General features: G+C 36.7%; 1 protein-coding gene across 4 annotated transcripts in view; it reads right to left on the reverse strand.

Moving 5' to 3' along the window:
- The window catches only part of UTRN (utrophin), a 350,247-nt gene that overhangs the window by 44,500 nt on the left and 281,226 nt on the right, over positions 1 to 24,521 (reverse strand). For all 4 annotated transcript variants that reach the window (XM_033054305.2, XM_033054306.2, XM_033054304.2 and 1 more), the window contains 4 exons: positions 14,961 to 15,022; positions 13,887 to 13,961; positions 7,217 to 7,418; positions 316 to 401 (listed from right to left, as the gene is read on the reverse strand). In XM_033054305.2, the coding sequence (XP_032910196.1) occupies positions 316 to 401; positions 7,217 to 7,418; positions 13,887 to 13,961; positions 14,961 to 15,022 (425 nt within the window). The remainder of the gene's footprint in view (positions 1 to 315; positions 402 to 7,216; positions 7,419 to 13,886; positions 13,962 to 14,960; positions 15,023 to 24,521) is intronic.

The following is a 24,521-nucleotide window of genomic DNA, read 5'->3' on the forward strand; positions in this document are numbered from 1 at the left end:
ATATACACACACAAAAGAGAACAGAATCAAATATAATACTTCTCTATCTTCCACACAGCTATATTCTCCTTTTCTTCTGGGGACTGCAGTACTGTTACTTCTGGTAATTCAGAATGGACAATACTTTCCAATGAAGATATAAATCCTAGTTTAACCATAGTCATTGGTGATAATGAAGAGAATTCTCTTTTAATTACTCAAAAGAAAACTTTGCAACAGGCATGAGAAATGTTTTACTACTTATTTTGCTAGGTGCTTTGTCATTGTACATTACTTAATTATCCAGAGTATTTTGTAAAATAAATTGTTCCTTACATCTGTACTTCTCTTCCAGAAGGCCCTTAGAAAGAGACATCAAGCCAATTTTCAGGGACTGCACTCGAATTTTTCCAGTTCGACCACTGAAATGATAAAGACAAGACAATATAATACAGTTTCATTTTATTTTGTTCCAACTCAAGTCTATTAAATAATACAAAGACACTGGAGAGTTATATTTCAAATACACTTCACATCTCAAAAAAAACCATTTACACTAAAGATCACTTTAAGAATTCTTCCCTTACAAAAGCTCAGCTTGCCTTCCAAGTAATTTTACGTGTCAAAACAGCTTGCATTACTACAAAAGAACAGACAGTTAGCTTTGCAAAGTTCTGAAAGTGATTTATTAATGTGATATACACAGAAAAAAATACACACACCAGGAAGGCCTATTACTCAGTGTGAAACACAAAGACTGTAAAATAAAACCAAGTTTTTGTAGCACGGTAATTAAGTATCTTTTTCTTTCTTTCTTTCTTTTAATGTTTTTTTTTTTTTTTTTTTTTTTTTTTTGTTTAGAATGTTTGGACATACACAATACTAAGACATAAATAGACAATCACATGCAGTAATTCAATGATTTGGACCTGTCACTCTTTTTAAGCAATGTCACTTCAGGCTTATCTTGCCCAGCATGAAAAAAGTATGTCCAAACCGAAAAAGCAACTTGAGAACAGATAAGTAATGTTAAGCCTGCAGGGCAAATGCTGTTCACAAAGATACTAAAACAACAAACCCAGCTTACATGGAAAAGGACAATTTTAAAGTTCAGAACATCAATGCTGAAACATTTTCTTAAAAATTCTTCTTTCAAACATGGAAGAAACATGACACAGTTTGTCTTTAGATGACATGTGGCAAAAAAAAAAAATTCAGAATAGTTAAACTGTATATAATACACACATAAGGTTAGCTGGGTCTTTCACCAACAAGTAACATAACACTAAATGCAGTATCACCTCAAACCTTACTTGTGCACAGAAGTTATATATACTTTAATTACTTCTGAAGTGGTTATTACGTATCTCTTTCTGTCCTATCCATTCAGCATATGGTCTGCTGTCTGATTTACTTTACAAATGTTGTGCTGAATACAAAATTAGTAATTTACTCCTGGCTTCTTGATAAAATAGATAAGCAACTTACAAATATTAATGCATTTGTCTTCACAACATCATCTAATCTAGTAACACTAGACAGCAGTATCTTCATTCCATAAGACGGAACAGAGGTACAGAGAAATTATTGCCAAATTAATCAAAAACATCTATTACTTTTACTGCCTAGTTGGAAAATCAGGACCCAATTTTCCAGAATGCTATAAAAGTGCCACCTTTTTATATATTCAAGCTTAGCTTCAAATTACCTCTTTCAATCACAGACACTACATCATTCTGGCATACCTTGCCATCTAAATGGCTCATTTTACACTCTGATAAAGTTATTTTCCTATTCCTTCTGTGTATGGCTGTTTGTGCTTTAAATTTACATTCATCAGAAAAAAAAAAGTGAACATTCATTTGGATTTGATTTAACTCACAACTGACCATATAATTTGTTTATTAAAGACAGAAAGTGAGACTTTGCAGCTGAAAGATCAAGGCACAAATGTCAAGGCTTTAAGCTTCTCCTGATTTCAGGAGATTTCTGTAGAGTCTTTGAAAATCTGCCTTCATGCAAAAAAACATTTTCTCAATTAATTACATAAATAATTACAAAGCCTGTAATATTATATTTTTGAAAGAGTAACATATTCACCCAAGTCTCTTTCTTGGAAACAAATATTAGCACTGTAATGACATATATACAGTACAAAGAAAAAACAACACACCAAAACTAAATGCCACACACACTCCTTCTCTCCCCTCAAATCCATAGTCCTGACATTTCCAAGCCAATGGTTTAAGTTTTCCCAGCTTAGTGAGTCACAAAACCACAGACATCAGGAAGGGCCTTCAGAGACGAATGCTCCTGCTCAGTCAGGTAGAGCAAGTTTTCCTAGATCATATCCCACCACCTCAGTATCTTCAAGGATGGAGACTGAACAGCTTCTCTGAATAATCTGTGGCACTGTTCGATCACTCTTACATTAGAAACATCTTTTTTTCCATATGTTTAAGCAAAATTTCCTGTGTTTCAGGTTGCACCTGCTGCCTCTTGCCCTGTCACTGCACACCACTGAGAAAAGCCCGGCTCCATCTTCTTCTCTGCTCCTGTTGGGTATTTATGCACACATAAGATCCCCCCCTGCAGCTTCCCCAGGTTGAAAAGTCCCATCTCTCTCAGCCTCTACTTATACTATATTGACTGATACAGTTACTCCAAGTCCTTAATTGTCTTCATGGTACTTCACTGAACTCATGCCAGTTTGTCCATATCTCTTTTGTCCTGGGGGAGTCCAGAACTGGACCCAGGACTCCACATGTGTCTCACCAATGCTGAGTACAAGTGCAGGATCACCTCCCTCGACCTGTTGGGAGATTATTAGGCTGCTTTGCCACAAGCCTGTCTTTCAAGGTGCCTCTGAATGGCAGCACAACCATCTAATTGTCCTACGTGTACAAACACCTAAGAATCAAGGCCTTATAGTGGGAAGGTTCAAGAAAGTTTTTAATTTCTGAATTCATAAAAATTTATAGGTCATATATGCCAAAATGTCAGCACACTACTCAGACTCATTAAAGCAATACAAACGTGCTTGTCATTATAAAATCAATTGATAAGGCCACTTTAAGCAGCTCAGATATTTTTTTGCTCTGATCCTGATGAAGGGAAGCCTGAATCTATTCCTTTCTCTAAATAACTTCCTAACATAGAATTAGGATCCAAAACCTCCTGACAAACAGTCTATACCATAGTCAAAATAGAGGCCTGTGTAACCAGCAAATTATAAATGTACTAATCATGATATAATTAACACTACCTTGTTGAATGTAAGTGTAAAAACTACCATTTACCAACAGTGGCATGCAAATATTTTGTTGCATTGTGATGGCACAGACATAGTACATACAAGCATCTTATCTAAGTATGTGACTGCCAAAAGGACAACCAGTGATGTGCACAGCTGCATACAGGAGCTAGTCAGATCAAGAAAAAGTTGTCAGATATATGAGAGATTACAAGCAGGAATACCCAGCAAAGAATCTTGGAAAACAAAATTATAACATGAAGTCTAGATGAGCCCTATGTCCCTGGGAGAGGAGGGATAATAGCATTAAAATATCAGGTAATAGCAAGAAAAACTAGAGAATGAAGATGAGTCTGGAGCCATTCAGCCTTCTCTCATCAAAGAGCTCTCAAGCCTAGAGAGCACTGGCACTGCAGCTGAGCACTGCCAGGGACTGCAGCTATCACTCATCTGCATAGCCCAGCAACACGAGGCAGCCTGCTAGAACAATGATGGTCAGCACAGACACCTCCCCTTGAGCACCCACAGACAAGTCAGAGGAGCTCATTTCCCTGCCTTATTGAGGGCCAGAACCTTCCCAAAGTCTTCTTACTGCTATCACAGCCTGCTAAGCTGCTCTCACTGAGTGCTCTATGAATCCCTAGAGCCATCATAAACACAGGGGATGCAATCCGAGTGCACGCAGAAAACTTCCATCAGCTACTGTCAAAACCAGGGCATAAAGCTAAGGCTGACCGAGCAGGTGTCTCATCCTCATTCCTCAGAAGTTCAGATTTTACTGAAATGAACATGCTGGTAAGGCCTGGGACGTTAACTCAGCCTGGTGTTAGAAGCTGCCAGGTGTATGAATGCAACAATAAATAACAAAGCTGTGATTCTTCAGGGGAAGATTGGGCTGCAGAGAATGATCACGAAAATATAGCTTTGATCATATGGAAAATGTCAGCACAGATATCACAGATACTCTTCTCAGACTAATGTACCAAAGAAATTCAATTTAAAAGAACACATTATCAAAAGTATCCTAGCATTAAAAAAAAAAAAAAAAAGAAAAGAAAATTTAAAAGTTGAAATTACAGGAAGTCAGATAAACATTGCAAAATATTTAAACAGTGCACATAAAAGTTTCTTTATGGATAATTCTAATTGAAATGAGTCAGTGCTCTGAATCAGTACATATAGAAACAACTCATTTCAAGGGGTGTTAAGTTATTCCATTAGTACTGAAAGCTATCAGTCCTTTTTATATAAATGATGTCTGGAGATTTCAGCAAATTTGACAGCATATAGTTGAAAAGAAAAATCACCAGCTATTGCTTTTGGATGCTTTAAACACAGGCCTAGACAAAGTATTTTTATAGAGCAAAAAAGTTCCTTCACACTTCTCATTGTAAATATCAAGATATTTATCTCTAATTTCATTAAAAAAAAAAAAAAAGTAAATCTTTGGACTAGCCAAAACAAAGAACTTTAAGTTCGGAAAATGTTTAAACGGGCAGCTGTTGATGTCTGGAACAACCTTTAAATCCTTGATGTAAAAATCACTGTGTAATTTTGGTGTTTTTCTCCCCCGGTCAGAATGAATCATTCCTAATGTGCAGAAAATACCAGAACATAATAGACCTTTTCTAAAAACAAATTGGTTCTTTTTAAGGGCCAAAGACATCTGCAGGCTAAGTCTGCATAACTATTCAGTTTGCCATTAATCTGTGAATCTGTAATTAAATCTCAGGTTAGCAGCATGTGACTAACAGATGCTTTTTGTTGGCAGTTTAACAACTTGACATATTTTATATGTGTTAACACCAATGCAATATATACAATAGAAATGCCAAGACACAAATCAGCTCTTTTTTAAAGGCCAGTTTAGAAAAAAAAAAATCAAAAATTCCAGTTTAGAATTGGTGCCTGGTCTTTTAGCATTTCTTTTTCTTCCTGGAGTGAATTTGAAAGGGGAACAAGGAAACACACTGTAAAATATAATTTTCTCTCATTAAACCTTCATCCTCAATTTTTCAAAGTTTGAATAAAGACTCAAGTATTTAACGGGCTTGAAGAATTATCTGCACTAAGTTTTCAACAAAATAGTCAAGGGAAAATGGGAGAAACTGGAAACATTATTGAAAGAAAGGTTTGCTGCTTACTAAGGGCATTTTAAATATTAACAGATTAAACAACTGACTTCTAACTGACGTTAAGAAGCAAAGGTAAGCTGAAGAAAGTGTAGGAAATCTGTGTTCAGTCTGAGAGAAAACAAAACTCAGCGAGTAACTACAAAAATTTTTCTGACATTGTCTCTTATTCTAAATTGTCAATAACATTTAAGTCCAGCAACTCACTTGATCTACTGCTCTATTTGCAAGTGATATGCTTATTTACTCACAATGTAGAACTCTCCAAAATAAAAATAAATGCAGAAAGAAATCCCAGTCAATATTTGATGGAGCCTCTAATTTTTCAGCAGTAATGGGGAGAAGTCCAACTAATAGAAATGTCATAATATTTAACAGCAATGTTTGAATGCTAGTAGCCACCACATAAATGACAAATGGTTCTATGTGCTCTGTTCCCTCCTTCCCTTGCCCTAAAATCAAAATAAAGTAAAATATCTGTGAAGTATAGAAGAACTGGCATCCAATCCTCTGAGGGAAAAAAGCAAAAAGCTATGAACTGTTAGAAATTGGCACCGAGTGAACATACTGAAGATAACGCATACATCTACAAGTAAAAACTCCCATTTGCAAAGCAGGTATAAGAACTTTTATCTCTATTCAAGAAATACTTTTGCTCTTTTCAACTTCAAGGGGGAGAAAGAAAATAAATTTTGTAACCATTCTCATGAAGCTTAGAAATTCTGATTTGTAATTCTGTTTACAGCTCTAAACTAAAGCACATATTCAATCAGACACACCCAAGCAACCACAACTGTACTGCACTACTGAGTCTTTAATCAGTTCTGAAAGAGTCCTGAAATGCCTTTGCTGAAGCAAGCTAAGGAGACACATTTTAGGGTATGGAGGAGCTGATGGAAACCAAGTCTTTCCCCAGTTTTTACTACACAAGGAACATAAAAATAGTGAATGCCACTAAGAAAAATAAGCAGCAAACTCATGACTCAAAAGCACAGATAAATAATAGCAGTTTGCTTGCAGATCATGCAGGCTGACATAGGGCAGAGTAGAGAGGGCAGAGTTCAATTTCCAGCATGAGAAAGAAGGGAGGAAGGGCTCACAAAGAACTGGCCAAAACGACAAGGGGTTGCAGGAGTGGATGTTTTCATGTTTTTTGAGACTTAGTTGTCTCTGTGGTAACACCAAATGTGTATTTAAATAAACCCACAAGTTCTTAGTGCAAGCATCCCAAAATATTCTTCAGGCAAACTCAATGCCCTTGGGAAATACAGCCTTGCTGCCAGGACAAGGGCAGGTGGACCACGTAACAGCAGCCCTCAGAACTGATCCATGGCAGGAGCTGTACGTGCTGGAACGGAGCCAGGACTAGGACACTGCTGACCCTCCACAATGAGACAGGCTTTAGGCTGAGATCACAACAACCTCCACAGAGGACTCAGGACAGGGAGTTCAGTCAGGATTATGAGTGCAAGTAACTAAGTGTAAAATGCATGAAAAAACTGTTCCCACCAATGGTAGAAATAGAATCTGATATCAATGGCAATCAATATGGGAAATTTGGAATATTCACAGTAGGAACACAACTAAAGCAGTGTCCTAGCTCTCTACTAGCTCTCTAGTCACATATGCATATCTTGAAATCCTTTCAATGTTTCTTCAGTAGTAGTATAAAATCAGGGTAATCTTAGTTCAGTGCTGAGCAGAACAGCATAAGAAATATCTCATTGCATGCAACTGCACTTTCATTATGGAGCCAAAAACATCAGAGAATAACTTTTTAATAAAGGAATTTTTATAATTTATAATTCCTAGGGGTACACACTGTGACAAAAAAACCCACGATTTTTCTTACCTATCATACACGTTGAGTAGCCAGTTAAGACACATGTCTACACAGAGAGGAACATTCACCATGCCTTTGTGTTTCTCTTCAAGTCCACTGTAGATGGTACTGAGACAGCTGATCACATCCTGGACACCAATCAGTTGATCGTTTTGACTCAACTTGTGCTGTTTGAAAACTTCACTTGTCATGTTCAGGTCCAACAGGTCCACTAAAAATAGATTTTAAAAAATAATAGGATTAAAAAAAAAAAGAAAAGTATGAATACAGATGCCTGAGCATTATGTTGAAAATAATTGTTCATGTGTAAATCGCAGCAAACACTGCAAACAACTAGCCCAGTAGCTTTCATCTGGCAACATTATAGTGACATACCATTTTCTGAGACAAGTCAACAGCATTTTGGTGTGATTTATTTAAAAAAACTAGAATACAAACATCATAATGACACTGAGCAGCTCAGAACAACATTAAAATAGCTGCTAAAGTAGTCTGTGTAATTAGAGGAACCTAACTTTGGATGCACACACAGAATTCACTAGGCTTACAGGATTCTTCATATTTACCATAATGCAGAATACTAGAAAATGACCATAACTTTTGATCAAATGGAAAGCAAAGTAAACACTTAGGTAAGAATTCTTTCTTAAAGGCAGTAAAAATGTACTGAGGCCTGATGAACTGAACAGTGCTATTGAACAGTTGTTGCTGAATTAAGGCTTAAAAGAAAGCAGGGAGAGGGACACAGGAAGGTTATTTATTGTAGTTTTCCAGAACACTAAATACTACGCATTCTTGAAAAATACTTTTATCTCCTTTATTACAGAATTCTTTCTATTAGCAGTTGGTGATGCAATGGATATTTTACAGGGGAAAAAGAGTTTTGCTTTCAAAACCATTCAAACATGATTGTGAAAATCTGGGGTTTGTATGGTGAAAATCAAAGTCCATCAATGAGCTCTTCTAACTCCTTTTGCAAAAGGAAGTGGAAAAGATGCAACATAAACGGTATAATCCTCTGTGGTTTCTTTTTTACATAAGCAAGGACTTCAAGTAAAAAAAATAGTTGCAATGTATAGTATGCTTGCTACAATACACATAACATGCAGTTGAAGTACATGAAAAGCTCATACTGAGCTGTTTGTGATGAGTCAGTAACATATTTGCACCATAAATGTCATCTCTCAAATGAAAAAAATCCACGTAACAATCTCTGACATGCTGTGAACTACTCTTCACCAATCATCACAACAAATAATAGAATCAAAAAATTATTTTTGTTGGAAGGGACCTTACAGATTTTCTAGTTTCAGCCTCTCTCCCATGGGCAGGGACACCTCCCACTAGATCAGGTTCCTCAATCCCCATCCAGCCTGGCTTTGAACACGTTCAGGGATGAAGCATCCACAACTTCTCTGGGCAACCTGTGCCACTGTCTCACCATCCTTACAGTAAATAATTTCTTCCTAATGCCTAATCTAAATGTCTACTCTTTTAGTGTAGAACTGTTTCTCTTTGTCTTATCACAATCTTTCCTTTCACAAGAGTTATTCTCTCCATTTTTTATAAGCCTCCCTCAGGTACTGAAAGGCTGCTTTAAGATCTCCCTGGAGCCTTCTCTTCTCCAGGATGAACAACTTTAGCTCTCTCAGCCTTTCCTCATAGGAGAGGTGCTCCATCCCCAACCATCCTTATTGCTTGCCTCTTGACCTGCTCCAACAGGTCCACATCTTTCCTGTGCTGAGGATCCCAGATCTGGATTCACTGCTCCTGCTGAGGTCTTACAAGAGGAGAGGGGGAGAATAACAGTGTTAAATTAGGACCCCAGATTTGCAGCCTGTGCAAATTGGATAATTCTATCTGGGCTGGAAAACAAGTACAACAGAAAAAGAAGTAAGAGCAAGATAACATTAACCACTATGAGCAATTCTGCCAAGAACTAGTGAGATGTTACATAGTGATCCATGTCATTATGAAAATACACTATGGAATCAATATAGACAAGAATACTGACTCCAAAGTAAAGCATAGACATGAGACACAGGAAAATCTAATTATTTCATTATATTTGTTAAAATCACTTTGTTGTAAATGGTTGATTTTTTTTTATTTTGTTTTAATGTATTTTTAATTATTTTGTAATCATAACCATGAATTGTATCCACTTTTATGTATAAAGTAAATGTGAGCTTGTTTGGACATGAGCAGGCTTGTCCCTGCTGTTAACTGCTTGGTAGGAATGTAACCTGACAACATGTCCAAGCCTTGTCCAGACCTGGTGGGGGCTTGTGGCCACTGCTGCTTGAGTGCTGGCTAACATGTTAGGGTTTGCTCAGACTTGTACCCCAGCACAGTGGGCATGCCACAGCCCACCAAGAAACTGCTTATAAAAGGGGCAGGGACCAGGGGTAGGACAGACGTGTTGGCAGAGCACAGACTCCCCACGTCCCCAGTGCTGCTTGCCTGTTCCTTAATAAACTAATAAATTGCCTTATTGATTAACCTACCCGATTTTGTTGAGTAATTTATAACAAACTCAATGATAATCTACCAAAAGAAGGTTACATTCCCAACCCCTTTTCTTCATCTACCCTTCTTCACATCTTCGTAAAGTGAGAAACAGTACCTCACAGCCCTTGCCTCTCGTGCACTAAAATCAGGACATTCTGTTCTGACCTCACAGAATCAGATTTGCAGGGGTTTGCTTTTGTTTGTTTTTCATTTTCTTTTTTGTTTCTTTAGGGATATTTTAAGCCCTTCTCTTGGGCTTGCAAACAAATGCCAGCCATGTATTCATCAAGGAGGCAGACTGGTAATTGCAGCAAAACACTTTGCCACTAGTTTGACCTGAGGCAGCCAAAGTGTTTGGCAATACAGTAGCTGCAGGATAATCATCTACAGTAGCTAGAAAGGATGTGATACACTGGAAAAGGCTCACAGATACATTAAAAAACAATATGAACCCACAAACAGTTCACAGTGTAACCCTGACTACTTTTTGAGCTGTGGAGGGAGTGGAGTGAAGCCAAGTGAGGGCAAGCAGCTATCTGATGACATACATACTGAATTTAGGAGATGGTCACTTTTCACACTTTCCCTTCATGACAAAAATTAATACAACCAGTTTGCTGGTTTTGTTTTGGTGTTAGCTATTATTTTATGTTTGGGTTGTGGGAGTTTTTTGTTTGTTTGTCTGGGGATTTTTATGTTTTCTGGTTATTTTGCAACCTGTTTCTGTAAGGTACTCAATGGCTGGCTAAAAGCAGGTAATTACATTCATAAAACAAGACTGACAGCACACAAAACTTGCCCTTTTTAAAGCTTGCGAAAATTCCAAAAGCTTTGGAATGCCAGGAACCAAAATGCCTTTGGGTTTGGCTTAACATTACCATCCTTGGACTGAAAAGAAGCAATTCAACAGACACTCAGTCTGCTAACTTCACATCTTGATCTGCTTGCATTAAGATCTCTCATTCACATTTCTGCCTGAGCATTCCAGAAGGACCTGCCAGTATTTTTGTACTAAAAAAGAAAACAACTCTGATGCTATACTAATGCAAATTAAGCTAAACTTACATTTTTGGATGGCACTATCCATGGAAAACAACCAGAAGAAATTACTTCCAATCCTGCTTACTTCAGCACTTACCTGGCTGAATAAAATTTGGGACATGCAGCTATTCTGTCATGCCATTTCTGGCACGATGCCTACAGAGGCTTCAGTGCATTTTTGCAGTACCATTCTGCATCTGCTTAAACATGCTGAATGACCAATCCTGCTTTTAACCAACCAATGGACACAAGACCCATTTATTCCCTTTCTGCAGCAAGGAGACTTTCCCCCCCAAAAAAAGAGAAACCAGATCATTCAGCACAGTTAAAGCAGGTGTGACTGACTGACTCAGGAGCAAATAACTACATGAAGCTGCTAATGGCAAATTTGAGGCTGCTCTAACCCCATGGAAAATAGTCAGGCATTACTGTGGAGTTTTTTATTAAAAAGATCTTGCAAATGATAGCAGGCAAAGAGGCTGCTCACAGTGCTCATAGCTCTCTTAGTCCCTGATGTCTAAATGTTTCATTTTTTTCCCCTTGTGTGGTTGATATTACTATTAACATTCTTAAATTTTAAATCACTTAGAGGAACTTAGCAAGAGAATTCTGAATATACATGGTGATTTTGTTCCCTTTTTGCCTTTCAGTACTATATTTCAGTGTCTGGAGCTTTATAATTTTTTGAAAATGAGCTAAAGAATGCTGCACAAGATAAAATATCATCAGGATCTGGTGCTGCACAATTGCCCAGTACATCTGCAACACAGGATACTCTATCTGGCCTCATTCTTCTGCGACAGTGGGAAAACACTCTCTCTACATCTGCCCCACATAATTTGAGACAGAGGGGTAAGAATTTGTTATTTCCAGCTTGCAACCTTTCTCACATTCCTGCAAAACACATACACATATACATGAAAATGTATGTCTCTGCAGGTATCTACCTGTCAAAAATTAAAAGAAGAAACACAACTCTACTTTCTCTTTTAAAAGGAGAATGAGGAAAATGGAGTAACTTCCCTAGAGCTGAGGGTTTTTGACACTTACCAAGAAGAGATATGGCAACAGCAAAGGTTTCTAAAGGACAGTTCTCAAATGAACATTCTAAAGTGCAACTGGTCCTGAATCTGCTTGTAAAGCATTTACACTGCAAAGTAAAAATCTGTCAGGTGCAAGTGGAACTGTGCATTCAGCTCCAGCTGTGCTCTTGGGAGTTCCCACCAAAAATGCCTTTGACATTATACACACACCATGCCCGTGACAGCAATGTGACACATTTTACACTGATCACCATTTTTGGTGATTTGACGTTTTCTTTGCCTTTAGCACATAAGCCTTTCTAAAGCATTCTGCATCCAAACACATTTAAAATGCATCTGCAGTTAAAATTACAGGAAATATAATGGAAGACTAAAGTAACTCAGACCAAAAAATGAATGACAGTAGCACAGAAGATTACTCTTTCCCCACCTAAAAAAAAAAAAAAAAGCCCAGCTCTTTATCATGCATAACAAAGTTTTTGGTGTTTTTTTTTGGCTGTTTTCTCTTCCCACACAGTACAGAGGTGGAGCAAACAGCTTCATAGGTAATAAGGCAGATTGGACCTGTAGAGATGAAAGTTTTACTCCTAGGTCCTAGAAAAGTGGAGCACTCTCTTTACTTTTTACTATTTATTTCTGTCCTCCCTTCCAACACCCTTCCCTTAAACTGGAGACAATAGGAGGGCTCTTCTGAAATCTGTGAATGAGAACAGCTAACCATGGCAGTTTTTACAGAAATTGATATATTTTGCAGTAAAAGCAAAAGCAGACAAGTATGTCCCTCTTCAAAGCTTATTATAAGTAATAAAAGTGAACCTTGATTTATAGAGGTCACTAGAAAAGCTGCAGGTCTGTCAGAAATGTGCAGCATCATTAGCATCTGTCATACACAGTCTGTTTTTTCCCACTCTTCCCAGAGGAGCAGCTCACACAAGGTGATTTCTGAACTTTGCCTTGCATTTTGTTTTTAGGTATGTGTTGAAGAGTACTTTACACCCTGCCCACTGATAAGCCAAAAGCTCATAATGCTCTTTAGTCTTGCTGGAAGATGAAGCTGTAGTCCTTAGTGGAACCACATTTTATGAAGAACTGGTACTGATAAGAGCCTATGCTATGCACAGATACAGTCCAGCTTTCTGGAGCAGCTAGCTAGTATCTCAGGCACAGCTTCTTTTAGCATGATGTGTATCTGAAGTCCAGCTAAGATCAGACTGCTGTCTCCTAGGCTGGAAAGAAAACTAACCACCTGAAGGGAAGGGATCCGTCTTTGTGCAACCCCTTTCGTGCTGGCACCCCTAGGAGGGCTTTGCCTTGTGTTCAAAGAACTACTCAGCCTAAAGTATTGTGCACCCTTCAGGGCTGAAAAGTCCTTCCATGCCAAGGACTCCTAATCTCTAAGAAGAAAATTTGGTAATATAATACATCTTTTTACCATCTGTTGCCAAAATGCTTCAAAAGGCCTAAAATCTGCAGCCTTTACTCTCATTCACATCCCATATCTCCTTCCAAAATCTACTAGTTTCCTTTAGCTTTTTCGACTTCACCTTGTTTTTTTCTGTTCTTGTGTGTTTCATTTTTCATAGCTTTTAAAATTCAGTTTGCTTTGCACAGGAGACTCAAAAAGAACACAAATCCCCAGTGTGGCACTTGCTGTGTAAGGTGGAGAAGTCCCAAGTCCGGAGAACAAGATCTCCTGATCTATTACTTCTGAGGCTGCTAAACTTTGAACGAACATGGTAATCAAGTAACTTGCTGCTAAATTAAACCATAGCTGTGATATAATAGGAAATGCTTTTTAAACGCCAATATAAATAAATAAATTTATAAGTAAATAAATTTACCTATAGAACAGAAAATTTGAGATACAAATTATTATTACCATTTCAACTTACCTGCTGCACCTCTTTTTAAATTAATTTGTTTATTTGCAGTATTGACATCTACTGCCAGAAATTCTTGCCATTTTGTGGGTTGACAGTGTGTCAAGGACGACTTTGGTCCACTATTAATGTTGTTAGACTGAAGCTGACCCTCCCTTCCCCAAGTACTGTAGAGAAACAATTTCCCTCAAAGGCCCAACTCACAACACAGTGCCTTCTGCAGTCTGCGGATTTTGATGGCCGTGCGGTAGGCGGAGAAGCGCACGTTGTTCAAGTCAGCTGAAACAGCAGAACACAAACATGAGTGGCCCTAGAAGTAGAGCCCATAACTTTCCTTTACATATAAATCCTTGTAGTTTGAAAGAAGTCTGATATCCCTTCTCTTCTCTGCAATGAATTAATAGGATAAATGGAAGACATTTAAAAACCTGACCAGTTGGGACCTCAGTCCAATTCACCTTCAGGGACAGCCTCCTGACTCTGACAGTCCAGAACCGTAAAGAGAATGGCCCTCCAGAAATGTTTGCCCTATCTTGGCACATGTAATACAGATATATATACAGGAATGTTTTACATACATACTATGCACTGGTACATAGCTCCCAGACAATTGCTCAGATACAGTTTCTCAAATAATTTACAACTCCGTTACATAACATAAAGGAAACAGAGGGCAGCAAATGTCACAGTAACAGAAAAAATGGCTTAAGCTATAATTTATATGCCACGACTCTGCAAATTGTGCTTTAAAAGAGACAATCACATAGCTGGAAGCTCTGTTTTAGAAACTGATTGGTACCATAACATTTTTTTCATCACTTAATAGTATTTTTAACCTTCGTCTCCTTAGAATGGGAGATTTCACAGTAAATGTTGATGCTATCAGGGCATATTGAACTAGTTGTACCATAATACAGTTTAGCTTTTACTGAAAAGGTAGCTGCTCTATTTTATTACCAAAATTAGTTCCTCGCGGATGAGCACCCTGGTTTAAACATGCAGAGAGCCTGTATCATTGGACAATTTCTTGTGAAGTTAAAAGAAAAAATCCCAAGGTACGGCATTAAAGCATACAGTTAGAGTACATGGTTCAGAATTAATACTCCCAAAAGACAACACATGACATGACTGAGGCAGTAGGTTTTGGGCAAAGTGTGCCTCATCACAAAGTGAGAAATGCTGTTAAACTCAGTTCATGAGAACTCAAACATGGCCAGTATTCAAATGCAGCTTTTACTCATGGAATAAAAATCACAATGTTTTAATGAATGCACTCACCTAAGGACTGGAAGAGGTCGGTCATTTTAGGATGATCCCAACAAGTTGTCTGTGTCTCATGACTACAAAGCAACAAAGTAATCAAAGTTTCAGTAAACACACATATGCACTTCCAAAGAATGAAATCTTTAAAACATCCTGATTCTTTGCATTTAAGTGGCAAGAAATCACGCAGCTTTAATTAAGATGTAGGATCTGTACCATCCAGCTCCTTGATTTTATAAACACGAAGTTAGTCAGAAAATAGCCTACTCATATATAACAATATTTACTTTTGATTCTAACTGTGATGGCAAGAGCTGGACTGTGACCCTGCAGCTAAGAGGTACACTAACAAGGTAAAACACAAAATCTCCTGTGCTGTAAAACAATAAATATAGTTGTAAAAACAATTCAAAAATAAAAATCTGAGATTTTATTTCATACCTCATTGCATATCTGACCATATGTATCAGCACACAGATGATGTTAAGCTTTACCTGTAACATTTATTTAACATGTAACACGGTCATTTAGATTGGAAATAATAATCATGGAGTTCAATGGGAAGCCTGATCACAACCAATCAATAAATATCTTGATTTAGGGGATATGCTCTACACTACTGTTCACAGAACAGATTCAATAGGCAGCATCTCTTAACCTACTGTTTAGTGTTGCTGTTTCAATTTATCAGAGTTTCAAATAGGCAGCCATAGGGGTCAAAACATGTATTATGTCAGGTCCACTGAAATCTCCAATTTCCTTCTACAAGCCACACTAGTATTTATCAATATTAACTGCTGGAACAGTTGCACACTCTTGTCTTAAAAAATATTTACATTTGAATTAGATTTTCAGGTAATTAATCAGAGAACTCATGTTAAAAGGATCATAGGATTCCCTTTAAAAATAAATGAAAATGAAATTATATTAGCAAATTTAACAATAATGCTCAGAGAACATTATTTCACCTTTGTTTCTATTTAAAAATTGCTAATATACCCATTTTTTTTCCTGCATAGAGGGATACTTGGTTGTAAACGATGACTTTTAAAAGGCCACTTCGGCATTAAAGGTAGTGAACTGTGTCATCATTTGCTATATATAAATGGCTGTACCTCAATGAGTGCACAGTAATTTATCATCAACATTTATTTTTTAATCGAGAAACCAACCAATAATGAACTCTTTTATGCTAGGTGGTACAAAAAATTGTATAGAAAGTTCTTGCTCCAAAGAACTTCAGAAACAGGACATTTACCGTAAGGGAAGGCAAGCTGCTAACAAAGTAAGTGCTGAGGATCCTTTTGTGTATGCATTAGCCTCAAACATTTACCAGTGGAAAGTGCATTTAATGGGTCCCATCATGTCCCACATGGGACACAATCCTCATTTTACAGTCCATCCACCAGAATAACCCATCGAGCTTTGAGTCTAACCTATTCAGAGACAGCTTCTCCCCATCATGCTTCACACTCTGCTACTGATGTAATTTGTCTATCTGGCACCATCACAACTCTGTGAGGTGTTTTTCATGGAAGTTCATAGGCAAAATATGTATTTCCTATTAATACAGTAGGTAAAAATCTTCTTTTTCCTCTTTGCAATTACTCCCTAGTCGCTGACTGAACATGACCACTTAAACAAGAGAGAGTTATAAAATAATCAACTTCTATCAGCACTTGATTGACTCTAAAGTACTAAAGCAAACTCTCCTCAATTCAGAAGAAAATACTTAAATACATCTTTACATCTGAACACATCTTGCTGAATAGAAGCTTTTATTTGATTTCATTTTCATATCATTATCACATGAACTCCATTCATGTTTCAAACTTCCAATAAAGTAATACTACTAACAATAATACTAAACTCCAAAGCTAACGCACACCAGTAAATCATTGGGTTTGCACTTTTTAGAAAAACACTTACAGCACTACACTTATCTTTGTCAAGAAAAGTAATTTCAAAACCAAGTAGATTGACAATCATTTTCCTGTAAAAGGCACATCAATAGATCATCATGAAGCTAGCAACAAGAAAGAATATATTTTAATTTTATGCTTTGCCAAGGTAAAGGCCAGTGACTGTCCAGAATTCTCACTTTGGTATCAAAACACTACAAGTATATCAGAAAAAAAGAACATATACAGCTTCAGTAAATATTGAACAGGAAATACAATATAATAGTTCACACTGCTCAACTTTTTAAATAATCTCAAAACTACTCTGGAAGCTGCCAAATGTCTGCACTATTATGTTTACAGGATGCCATAAATACCATGTTGCCCATTTAGAATTGATGACAACACCCACTACAGCTGCCCACAGAAATTAATACAATATGTGACCAGTTTAATAAAGCTTTTTTAAGGACAGGGCTTTAACTCCCTAAGAAGACACTTCCAAAAGTCAAGCCCCAAAACAAACAAACAAAAAAAAATCCCAAAACAATTGGTGATTTTACTGTCAACATTCTAAGTGAAAAGGATTTCTCAGGATATTCTGAGAAAAATAAAGCTTTTATTAAAACACCTCCAAACTTTTATGTAGAAAGTACAGGTAGGTGGAAGTACTATGACAGAAGCTGTAAATACATGTATACACAGAAATACATTTTCTTCTATTTTAAATGTTGAAATATCAATTCAAACACTGCATGTAAACTCCATGCAATTTAGCTGAACCAAGTCCTGTTTATTGCCTTTGAAACTATGATGTCAAAACTAGCTGTGATCATAGGGACTTTGTTGAACTGCAGCCATTATTTCCCAGCTTCCTGTTTTCTGGCATTAAACATACGGTTCTATGAACAAATATATTTCTGACTAGTGGGGTGCTGTGAGGATACTCCTGAGAGCTGCAGCAGAAGGGCAAAATTTATTTAGCTAGGTCAAGAGATATTTTCTTTTTTCTTTCTTTTTTTTTTTTTTTTAATTATTTAAAAATATAGAAGAAAAAAATGCTTAAATAGTTGGATAAATCTTTGCCTTTTTTTCTATTGCCCCCTCTGGAAATATACTCCATTATGGATTTGCAATACTTAATTAGGATGTGGGTATAGTTAATTGCAATTTAGATTCCAGCTTGTAAGTAATTTATATACCCACATGCAATGAATAAGAGCTGATTTTACTACTCAAACTTTATCCCTTAAATCAAGTTTCCAAGAATTAAGAGTAAACAGGTTAATTATTGAAATTGCATACTTTAAATAGTTTCAGTAGTTTTATCTGAAAGACTAAAATCACTTTAATAGTGACAACATGCCACACAAAAAAAATATGCTTTTTTCTATTTTGTGTTTACTTAACATGAAGCAGAAAAAAGTGAACAAGATATCAAAAACTTCTGTATCCTGCACTGTAGTCTTGTTTCTCCATTTGATGCAGTAAATACCGGAACAGCTAGATTTTCTCCTTATAGAAAAACACAGAACATTAAATTTATGCCTAATAAAATAACCATAAAAATTTTTCTGCTTCTATTTTATTTTCAAAAGTAATATATTTGTGCCAGACTGTGTAAAGACCAATGGGTTTTTGAAACTTATTCCATTTCTTCCTATGCCACAGTGAATTTGTGAGAAAGGAGGCCAAGTGAACATCATCTGGTGAAACTGAAAAAAGGCAAGAGAGAATCTCTTCCAAAATTATCTTAAAATCAGTACTACCTGACAGCTGCTAAGTTACAGAGGGTGAACATGACTGTGCCAATCTAACCCCAAAACACCCAGCAAGAAACCATTGGTACCAGCCACCCAAATCTGTACAAGGATCCCCCAGGGAAGAGGAATGGGCTCAGAATGAATGAATCACCAGCTCAACAGTCTGTTCAGGGCAAGAGAGGCAGCAGCTTCACTGTCACAGGCAGTGCTGCTACTACCACCAAATATATTCCATGGGTAGGTGCCATTTAGGCAACAAAGCCAGACTTCTCTGGACAGAGCCATGGAAAAAAACACATGACTGTAAGTTTAATAAGAGCTATAAAAAAATTTCTCATTGAGCTTTCAAAAAGATTCAAACCAAGCACTTAAGCAAGAGCAGAGAAACCTGCAGTCTTCTCTCTCTGTTCAACTACCATAGCACTTCTGTCCCAGGTCATAGCGACTGTGCAAGGAGCAGCTTCTTTTAAAAGCACCCTGCTAATGTCAAGAACTACTCATAGACTGAGGTGATACTAACTTTGATTGAATTGTGAACAACTATTGGGCCTGTTATTCATCTCACTTGTAAATGGCACAAAAAAAAAGAATTTCAAGGTTTACAGGAGTCCAGGGTACAGGATTTCATTCAGTTCAGGGGCTGGCATAAGGAGGGATTTCTGCTCTTACAGAAGTGAGCTGATCTACAGGGCAGTAACACAAGTTGTATGACCATTTTACATCTTTCCTCATGGTTTGTCAGGGAAGAATTAAAAGCATTTCACTAAGAAGCAATTTTTTTTGTTGTTCCTATCAAAAGAATGAGTTATTCAGAGCAGTGTCTTCTAAATCTTTCCTGCCAAACTTATAGACCCAATATGAGCCACCCAGCAAAACATGCATCCATGAATATATTACCTGACAAAACAGCGGAATTTAACAAGTCAGAATGCATTTGTGTAAATTTCACTAACAAAAAAACATGATAACCACAAAATACTCCAAACTACAAAGCCTACATGACAAACATTTGCCCTTATAATCTGTTTCTTATCCATCGTGTTTGCTGAATTGGCAAAAAAAATCCGTTTTTAAAATACTTCCTGATTGTAAATAAAAAGCTGAGAAACAGTTAGTATGTGGTTTAATTTATGCTCTAGAAAGTCCTAAAGAAATGAATGGATTAAGTTCAACATCTCCAGGTGTTTCAAGATGCTCACAGAGTTGTAAAACAAAACAAAACAAAACCAAAAAACAAACAAACAAACAAAAAAAAATTTGCTCATTTTCAGCTTTATTTTTTACAAGAAAGAAAACTAAAAACAGGTTGTAGGTATTTTTTATAACTTCTTCTCATGGGCAAGGCCTCTGATAATCACTGGTGAACACCACAAGAAACAGCACTCTGGCATGATATTAAGTACCTTTCTGTTCCTGCAGTCATCGGCACAAAACATTACCCAAAATCAGAATACTAATGAATCAAAAGCACTCAGAACTCTGACTTTGCTACCCTTGCCAAATTTCAAATGACATAACATCCCCACTTTGTCACGGTGTTTTATCTAGATACTGCATATTTTCTTTTCTATTTTCTTTTCTTTTAAGCCCATTAGAAAATACTATTTTGTGGTGAAAAGAGTTGGCATAATGCATCACAAGGGTATTGCACCTTAGAGGTTGGTAAAACAATTTATATGCAGATATTTTGAAATTACTTCAGAGAAATGTGCTACTGCATTGCTTTAATTGAAAATGAAAATGAGCACAGGAACTGGTAATTGAAGAAACTCTCAAACCTTCAAACCTGTATTACCTCTTTCTGTAAATTAGATTTTGTTTTCCCTTCTAAGGAAAACACCTAATACTTATAAGAATGAGATTATGGGTATAAGTATAATAAGAAAAAATATTTTTTTCCTCTCTTCCATTACTTTTCCCTCTCTTCCCCATACAGTCACAAAACAAACATCAGAAAAGGCTTTCTGAAGAGTCTTGAAAAATGGAGAAGCAGAAAACATTTTATTCCTGTCCCCATAAAGTTGAAAAAATATAGGAGGTGATAAAACAGTATGTGTGAGATGCTGGTGATGCCAGTCACTTTGCAGTATTTACAGAAAAGGCAGGGCAACTATGGAGTTTTATATTGATCAATTTAATGGTTGCTACAAGAAATTGCTCTCCCTATGTAATGCCTTGCATGAGATTAAACTCACTGTGACCTCTTGTGTATTATCTTTCTGTTTCTTCTGCACTGCATAAATACCTAATAATTTATGGCAATGAAAGGTACATGGCCAAAGAACACTTAAATTATAGCTAAAAGAAAAACAGTGAGAAATGCTAGGGTAATTATGCTTTCTGCATATTCATCATGTTTCCCTTATGGATGTTTAATGATCATTGCGTTTCATTATTCTGTTTCTTTTTAAAATATTTTTATTGAAATGCTATGTAATATAGGCTTTATTTTTTTTTTTCATTTACTGTCATGGAGGCCAAGGATGTTTTATTTAACATCTTATTAAATAGATGTTATAAACGTACAACAACAGAATTTTTTCCTATTAAATCTCAAATCAAACCAACCTATGAAAAATTTATTCAACAGCAACTTTGCCAAACTTTTTGCCCAAATCTCACACTTTTATTACCTAAAATGCACTGATAAATACTGTCTTCTGTGTCGCATTCCCTTCCATATGCTCATTAGTCCAACTTTAAAAGTATGAAACGCTGTGTTTTTTTCCAGCAGCCCCAAGATTTTACAGGTTAGGGTTTTCATTGAATTCTACTGTGTCTACAGTCTACAGAAATACAAAATATTGAATAACTGGCATTAAGAAAAAAAATCAAACAGGAGGCAAAAAGGATTAAATAAAATCACATTAACAGAGGCAGCAGCATTTCACAGATCTGACTTAAATAGTAAGACAACTCAAGAGAAGAAAAATGACAGGGAAAATAATCTAAGTTCAACCAAATATCTATCATAGTCCAGGAAACACACACCTTGACAAACCTGGGCCAAATGAATTATAAATCCTTCTTCCAGCTAAGCAGGATAGTTACCCTTTCCAAAATGCCCCAAACCAGCCTCCCTCTGTCTGAACTTATAGGGCAGAGGAGGTTGTACACTGGCTTTTTGATCATTCCTGTGCCTCATTACCTGATTAAATAGAACCCCATTTGCCAACTGTTATTAAATGGGGTGGGGAGAACAAACTAGACTCCAAAGTTACCACATCAAAGACTTTCCACTGAGCCACTTCTCTCTACTCATGTAAATACAAGCTACCTCTGGTGTCAGGAACCAAATAAAGTGCTTCTTATCTGAAAGTATAGGTATCTTGCAACATTTTGACACTCTCCTTAGAGATTAATTGCTATCTGAAGTACTTTCTCTTGCCTTCTCAGGTGCAGTTCCCTAATTTTTTTTTAAGCTGCATTCTATGTGCAGTAAAACTACAGAGTGCAGTTGGTTCTTTTTTCTTATTTTTCCCAAATACTCAGAGGTACAACTTCCTCATCACCTGCAGCTATGTCAGTTTTTGAATATTCAACATTCCTCATTCAAGGGCACAGACAAAAAGCTATCAAAATGAAGTTATAACTTCATGGTTGTCTAAAAAAAGTGCCCTTACTCAGAATTTAAGCAACCTGATTTCAATTAGCATTTATTTCCCTTTGAAAATTAATTTTTAAATCTTCGCATTTCTCAGCCACCAATCATTGGATCATACTTTTATTATCCTTGTTGTGCTATACCATAAAATGAACAACTGGCATCTTAAATCTTCCCTCTGAATACAGAAGTCTTCTTGTAAATACAGTCAGTTGCTCTCAAATGATAAAGTTGTTGAGGCTTATTGCAGCTGTTCCTTCTACTCATGCTGTGCTTTACATCAAAGACAACTCATTGAAAGACATTAGTATAATCTTTTTTTAAAAAAAGAAAATTAAATCAGTTTCTCCCTCTTTCCTAGTTTTTATTTCTATATAAAAAAAAATCATTAAATCTTATTGACTGTTCTCTTGAATTGTCTTACTCATATAATCACGTAATCATTCCAAACTAGTAAGTTTTTCATGTCAGTATTTTCTCTCTTCTTTAAACTGTGTCTGAAATTAAGTAACAGACAAAGATTTAAAAGAGTATTTAAAGACAAAAGTGCTCGCCAGCATCATTGCAACAAAGCAAATGAAGTTCAGAATCAGCTATTTCCTGCTTTATCTTCCACAACTCTCTGATTTATCTAGATGCTGCTGAAAACAATGATGTTTGGCTCAGTAAGAAATAAAAAAATGTAGGAAACTGCCAAGGTCAGTCTGCTTTCCAGACTGTTAAGCTACTGAAACGTCAATTTTTAAAAAAAAAAAAAATCTACTAGTTACATGTACCATCACTCTTTTTCAAGACACAGGAATCAAGACATTGCTTTAGCAGCATATATCATGTTGTAAGTAGGGAAAGATTACTGAAAGTGTCTTATTTGAGATGCAGTAGTTAATTTTGTTGACTTCATTAAAGCCATCCTGAAAAGAAAACAGTGGTCTCTGCTAATATAAAGACCTCAACCCTAAAAGAACTGGCCCTACACTTCTGCCCCCCTACCAAACTTTCACAGAAAGACCAATTAAAACAATTTCTAAGAGATGCTGGGGTTTGTTTCTGAGCCCCAACTGACTCCATTCCACAATCTAGCTCTAGGGCCACCGACACACTACTATGGGATCAAGGCCACTGTACCAGGGGATCCTTTGCCACCAACTGGTGTTTTCGAAGGAGTGCACCTAGTACACATACTGGAAAGATTTTCTTCTGAACCATAATGAAATAAATGAGAAAAAAAAAAGATTTCTCAAAAACTGAACTTTTGCTGAGATAGGGTAAGAGAGCCTCAGAAACTCAGAAGAGTGTATTAGATAAGAAAAAAAATACATATATGAAATATTCAAGTTTAAAATCTTTGCTTGGCTCAGCACAGATCAGAAGGTATATCTTAGTTTATTCCATCTGTTCCTATCTCTGTTCCACAACTCTGAATGAACTGGTGAGCTCCACAGAAGCCTCTGAGGCCAGCTCATGTCCCCAGCTCCAGTTATTGACCCTGATAAGGTAGAACAGGAATGTGAATCTTTCAACATCCACTAAGGACATACCCACAAGAAAAAAACTACAGGTTTAGGGCAGTTTTCCCCTCACTTTCTTTAGTTTGCCACTTCAGCATTTTCCTTGAATTACTGCTGCAGGTGTGATCATTTAAACAGCACTTCTGCCTGAGTCTGAGCAGTGAGTGTGCCTCCACATCCAACTTCTGCCCTCCCTTCTTCCACTTGGGAGGGAGGCAGTAACCTCTTCTCCAACATGTCACAGTTTTTGCTGCCTCTTGCAAAACTTTTGAGCAGAAGCACAAATGCTTTTATAGAGAATTCAAGGATGTTCATAGCAGGTTGCTTTGCTTTCTCTGGTTACCCACTCAGACACTTTAAAGAAATTAATCTACATATGACAGTTTAAAAACAACTGTCACATCTCAAGAATGCTACCAAGTTTGATTGACGTAGATTTACTGCTACCTGCTTTTCAGAGCTCTCAAGTACTTGTAAATTGTTTGAAGCACAAAATGTGCCTTTCAGAGTTCTGAGCAATATGCAGGAGTAAAAGATTCTCACTTACGTTCTTTTAAAATGAACTATCTTCAGGTCCAATTCACAGCCATCCTACAGACTTTAAAACCCTGCTATTTTCCCAAACCCAGACTGATAACATGTTAATACAGATTTCCTTCATTATGCACTGTACCTTCTAAAAATTTCTTTTACCTCTCTAGCAAAGACCTATCCTCCTCTCAAAGCTGCAATCTTTGACCTTAAAAGTACAGGCAAACAAAATAAATAATGGTAAAGAAAAGCAAAGTTAGGGATTGTTC

This window comes from Catharus ustulatus, chromosome 3 (genome assembly GCF_009819885.2).
Source record: "Catharus ustulatus isolate bCatUst1 chromosome 3, bCatUst1.pri.v2, whole genome shotgun sequence".
Lineage (NCBI taxonomy): Eukaryota > Metazoa > Chordata > Aves > Passeriformes > Turdidae > Catharus > Catharus ustulatus.